We start from the raw sequence: 6,000 nt of genomic DNA, 5'->3' as shown, positions 1-6,000 counted from the left end.
AAGGAAAAGGTTCTGGATGGCAGTGCAGAGTCAGACATGAGACAGATGAATGTATGCACAGCTGTTCATGTTTAAAGGCAGAATATAGACATAAATACAGTTAGATCTTTGCTCTGCTCTGCTGCTACAGTATTTTTATACAGTTGATTCAAAGGAATATCTGTCATAACTGAACACAAGGAGAAGTTTATCAGAAACAGAGCACAGATTGCTTCTCTAAAGCTGGGATAAAGAAAGCCCAGAAAAGCCTCTCAAGCCCCGGTATTGCAAAATAAACTTAATTGTGCAAAAGAAAATCACCTTCTGTGGATAAGAAGATTAAATGCCACATTCAACTCCAAGTCAGACACTTTGTTCTTCTCTTTGAATAAAATGCAGGTAATTTTCCCCTGCTGCCATCACAGTTACTGCTGTCTGAAGGAGAGTCAGTATTTTGAAGCAGGAATGCACTTGGAAAGCAATACTTTACCTTTTGTATGATCTATTCAGCCTATTTCCAAAACACATGAGAGAGAGAGGCTGATGATGCCCCCCCCTTTCAAAGTTTTTTTTAATACATGGATACAATGAGACCACCTTGAAAAATCAGAAAGGCTCGGGAGAAGATGGCCAAGTCCTACAGCAGAGCAAAGCAGGCCTTATGAGGGATCAGGAGCCGGTCCAGAGGATACGGATGCTTCCTCAGGGTTGCCACTCTCTAGCCTGCAGGACATTATTTCACATCAGTTCTGCCAAGCTGACCTCCAGCCCTGCTTTTACCTGCATTAAGTGAGTGAGGTACCAATTAACTGTCATACACAGGCATTTAAGTGGAATGGTATAAGTGAACAGGGAGGGAGAGTCTGGAAAGAGCCCACAGATGTGGAGTTTGTACTTCTCAAGCAGGATTTGCTTCCCCAGAAAATATTCCTATGGCTATAACCTGCTTGTGTGGCAGTTATTCCAGTATAAGTCTGTGTATAAACAAGAAATGTTTTTGCAATGTTTTGTTGCAAAGCATTCAATACCAAAAAAAAAAAAAAAAAAAAAAAAAAAAAAAAAAAAAAAAAAAAAAAAGAAAAATCAAAAGTACTCTGGTACCATTCACACAAGCATATTTATTATATAAATATTTTATAAATTACAAGATTTTAATTATAAATGTAAACATTTCTAGGAAAATAATGCTTTATATTCTTATTAATGTTTACAACAAATATAAGGCACATAGTGCAAAAATACATTTCTGATGCAGAGATCACAAAATAATTACCTACATGTGTTATCTAAAAAGTAGCTGCTTACACTTCTGTGGTACAGTATTGTTTTTAATTAATACATATTGCTAATTCATGGCTAACTCTTTGTGGGTAAAAATACGATATAGCTGCCATTTGATCTACCAATTTTACTGGCATGCAAAACAAATATTTGGTTTACAAACTGCATATTGTCAGAAAAAGCATGCATAGTTATCTGGTACCTAATGTATGCTATTATGCATGTAGAAAATTTTATTCTGAATACCTGAGAATTGGCCCTGAAACACATTATCTTTATATGCATACATATCTGCAGTTCTGGACTGTAAAGTAATAGAGAACAACAAATCAAAGAGCTAAATTGGTTTTTAAACCTTGCAGCTGTTTCATACAGTTTCTTTTCTGGAAGAAATATTTTTAACTAGCAGATGTTAAACCTGTATTTACAAACACTGAAAAATTAAACTGAGTCAAAGATGGACACCAAAACCACTGTGGGGCTTGATGCTGCCTCTGCCCAGGGTTTTCACTAAGGTTGTTGAAAATTGTGTTGAATTGGAATATGAGGGACACACACTTCACTAATATGCCATTGGCCAGTATAAAGGAGTAAGGCATATATGGAAAATGTTTAAGTAAATATATAGTCATATGGTCATGTACAAGATGCTATGGTGAAGAGAGCACACTGCTTTTTGCAGTAAACTTGGATGAGAGACAGGGATTTAAAATCAGATTTCCAAGCAATTTTTTTTCCTGTAACCACAACAAAATTAAGCCTAGATGTTTAACATGTGCTACAGAGACTACAGAGGTTAAACCACACATCTCTGGATTATTGCTAGCATTTGAGCACCACAAAAAATATAATGAAAGGGATGGGGAAAAATGCTTTTACTGACAGAGAAACACACAGATCTGTAGAAAGTATCTCAAGTATGTTGGTTATATATTTTCTGCTGTAAGTTTTTGACAGATAATTCCTAAAAGGCTTCACAAAATTGGAAGTATTTGAAATTATTACCTGTCTTCTCTATAGAGCAATAAGTCTTCCCTTTCTATATTTTAGCAGAGTTGATCAAGAAAGCCAGAAGAGTATAAATTTTACCAAATACTGCATAAAGAATTGCACTGATTAGTTGCAGGTAAAGTATTACAATTATGGCACAGTTTAGAGCGTTACCCATGGTAGTAACCTCAGTGCAATTTACTTGCTAATATATACTGTACATTGAATTAATGCCTCTCCATTAAAACCTGAAGGCTTATGATTGTGAATTATGCACTTGCTAGCCCACAAACAGATAATACATCCCTGGATAAACACCAAACAAACCAGGAATTCTTAGTAGTGAGCATTACAGTGATAAGCATTACAGAGATGAAACAGTTAAAATATATATTTACACAGCACCTACAATTTACACCTAAAGGACAGATGTTCCTGCTTGGATGCTCTTACCACATCAGAGTTCTCATATTTGAAGTTGGAGACCAATAATTGTGTTAGGAATACATTTTCCACAAAATCCTCCACATCTTCCATATACTTTAGTACCATCCTGGGAATTAGACAAAGAGAACAGTCAATCAAGAAAAGCGATTGAAATCGGAGTTGTACAAAAAGCTCCTTGAGTTCTGCACACAATAGATCTCTTGAAAAATTGTACCTACAAATACTAAATCAAGAGGCAGTGTCAAATTAGCAAAATGGGCAGAGATCCTTTATCAGTATCGCGTTATACCTTCTTTCCTGGCTCACCATCCAAAGTTGTCTTAAACTGAACATTTACTGTTCTTGTTCAACTGGTCTTTTGCTTTCCCACAGGAATCAAGTTGGAGGCAAGTGATCTGTAAGGATCCCCTGTAGCAGGGTATCTTTAACAAAATTGGGTTTTTGGAGTGTTTTTTTATTATTATTTTTTTAAGTGTTATTAGGTATCTTCAAAACTTTTAATAAACCCAATTAGTTTAACAATAGGCTCTTGAAATCTATAAGGGAAGAGTAGGCAGGCAGTGTTGATCGTATTAGATCCTGGGCAGTGCGATTAAACATAGTTTTTGCATTACATCTGGAAGAAGACTTCGATGGGTCAGAGACCTTGAGCACTATTTTTGATTCATAACTAGCTTTCACTAGAAAGTCATCACTTGTGTGGCATAATATTCCAAGCCATAAGAGCAGGTAAAGGGAAAATGACATTGACTTACGTGGGATTTGTGTATGTCAGCAGTTGCATAGTTGCCCTGAGCAATCCACCTCACTGTACTGGACAATCTCAGACCTGTACCAGCCAAATTAATGCTGAATTGACCCTAACAAAAACAACAACAAAAAAGTTAAAATAAAACAAATTGCAATGCCTTGGTAGACAAAATTATTAAATTGCATTCAGACAGAAGCACAATATGTTGGAAAGAAGTACTGCTTCCACAAATGGTCAGTTAAGGCAGCACTACAATCAGAAAACTCCTGCACACCTCCATACAATTCACTGAGGGCCTGAATTCTTGTGTACAGACCTACTTAAACTTGGCTAAATTCTGAGATCAAAGCTTTAGCAAAGATAACTGCTCTATTATATATGGTAGCTTCTGTATTTTATCGCTTAATATTGTCATAGTCAGATATAGATTTTATACATATATCTGTATGGGTGTATATATCTGTGCATATATAAAAATACGGTATTCAGCCTTTATTCCTGTGATTCACTGAAATTCCTTCATAAAAATTTGGTCTTAGATTATTCAGTATGGCAAACTTATTTTGAGAGCACTTCTGTGTAAAGTTGCTGTATTCATAGCGTTCTCATACTTAGGATGAGCTAACAGAAGCCCATATGGATAGGGTAGGTTGTTCTTCAAGTGCCCAAAAAGTGGAATATTTCCATCTAATGTATAAAGCATCTAGAGGCAAGTTATACAAATCGGGTGGAATGTTTTCCACGATTAACAGGCCCAAACTAACTTCACTCACAGTGATGTCATTTTGCAAAAACAAACGAGAAGTGCTATGTACAATTATAATGACAGCTTAACAGCTGTCTGTCATGTCATGCAGCATGCTCAAGGCCAGAAACAGATTTCAAGGACTGAGAGTTCAGGAATGGAGGCCTTTTTACTGCATTTAAATTGTTAGTTTCAGGGCAGATCTTATAGATGGAAATGGATCGGTGAGAAACCAGGTGAGTAGAATGGCTTCCCAACAGAAGTTACAGATTGTAAACAGATGTCTATCATACTAAGCCCAAGGAGTTTGCAGGTTGAAGGTGTCCAATACTGTAATCAGCTCCAACCATTTTCCTGTCAGGGGTTAAGTCTGCCTAACTCAAGTACCTCATTTATACCTAAATTGTACATAAGTTGTCTCTAGCTGCCGTTGAACGTGTCCACCCACATAGCTTGTCTTCGTGGATGGACAACAGGGATTCACCTCCATGCAAGTCTGAGCTAATCAATCTTAACTCCCTTTATAACCAGTGTAAAAAAATAAGCCCTTCCAAGGCATCATTGACCTCATCCCAAGATGTCTAATAGGGTAAGACTAGCTGAACTGTTTCTTAGGCAATCTCATTTCTGCCAATGGACTCCAAAAGCAGCCTAGGTTGACCAGTTTGGATTAGGGCTACGTCTCCACTAGCAAGAAGGACACTGCAGCATAAGCAGATCTGTAGAATAAAAATGTTGGGTGAGAGAACCCCATGTCTGTACACAGAGAGAAGTTTTACTTTGGACTAAACTCTCATCAAATTCCACAGACTGAATCCTCATTAGCAGTTAGAGCACATTAAGATCCTTCTTCTGGAGCTCACTGTTTGATTTAGTTTCATCCAGAAAGCATCCCATTCATGTCTTTACTGCTCTGTGATGTGAACCAAGAAACAGTAAACTAGGACACTACAGAGATTAATTTAAAAAGCATCATCCAGTCCAAACTGAAACATTAATATTGAAACATCAATGGATGTATTATTTTAAATTATACTGCCAAGGAGGATTGATTTCCTCTGGTAGTCTTCAAAGACATGTAGAGTCAGGAGAGAAACAGAAAAGATAAAAATTCTGCAGGATTATCGAAAAGGAAAGTCATCGGAGGAGAATAAAAATTGAGAAAGGATTAGGGGAAACAAAGGATACATCACATCTAGAGGGAGGGAGAGTCATACATTAAATACATAGGAAGTTATACATACATGGTGCCTAGAGGGAAAGTGTGGAGTAAACATTTGAGGGAGAAACCAGGAGGGAAGGAGGGAGTTGGTAGGAGAGAAGAGAAAAGAGTAAGAAAAAAATTCTTCTTAATGTAGGACACAGCCTAGACAGAATAGGATATTTGTTCAGAACCTTACAGCTCTAAATCAGCCACAGATATATTTTTTCCCCTTTTTCATGCACTTTTCAGTGGGATAAGAAATCATGAATACCTGTGGACATCTGGCAGCACTGTAGCAATCTCCAGCTGTAGCAAATGGAACCGCTCTCCCAAGTATAGTCTGAGCAAAAAGAAAATCTGTGGCTAGAAAACAGAAAATAACTCAACATTTAAACTGTGGCATTAGGAGGTCAGGTGAAAACAATGTGAAAGGCATTAACATGGGGGGCTTTGGTTTGGTTTGGGTGGGGTTTTTGTGTTTGTTGTTTGTTTGAGGTTTTTTGTATGTGTTTGGGTTTGGGGTTTTTTGTTTGGGTTATTTTGGTTTTTTTGTTTGGTTGGTTTGGATATATTTTTTTTTCCTACAAACTACATTTTAAATAG

The 6,000-nt window shown here is 37.0% G+C and overlaps 1 protein-coding gene across 1 annotated transcript in view; it reads right to left on the bottom strand.

Annotated features, from left to right (window-relative positions):
* Positions 1-1,077: 1,077 nt before the first annotated feature.
* The window catches only part of ADAMTS20 (ADAM metallopeptidase with thrombospondin type 1 motif 20), an 87,962-nt gene continuing 83,039 nt past the window's right edge, over positions 1,078-6,000 (bottom strand). The window contains exons 38-40 of the mRNA XM_014964226.1: positions 5,669-5,760; positions 3,453-3,557; positions 1,078-2,803 (exon numbers count right to left, since the gene is read on the bottom strand). Of these exons, the coding sequence (XP_014819712.1) occupies positions 2,717-2,803; positions 3,453-3,557; positions 5,669-5,760 (284 nt within the window). The 3' untranslated portion in view covers positions 1,078-2,716. The remainder of the gene's footprint in view (positions 2,804-3,452; positions 3,558-5,668; positions 5,761-6,000) is intronic.

Source organism: Calidris pugnax, unplaced genomic scaffold (genome assembly GCF_001431845.1).
Source record: "Calidris pugnax isolate Ruff unplaced genomic scaffold, ASM143184v1 scaffold44, whole genome shotgun sequence".
In the NCBI taxonomy this organism is placed as follows: Eukaryota; Metazoa; Chordata; class Aves; order Charadriiformes; family Scolopacidae; genus Calidris; species Calidris pugnax.
This window is presented reverse-complemented; position numbering and strand designations above follow the sequence as displayed.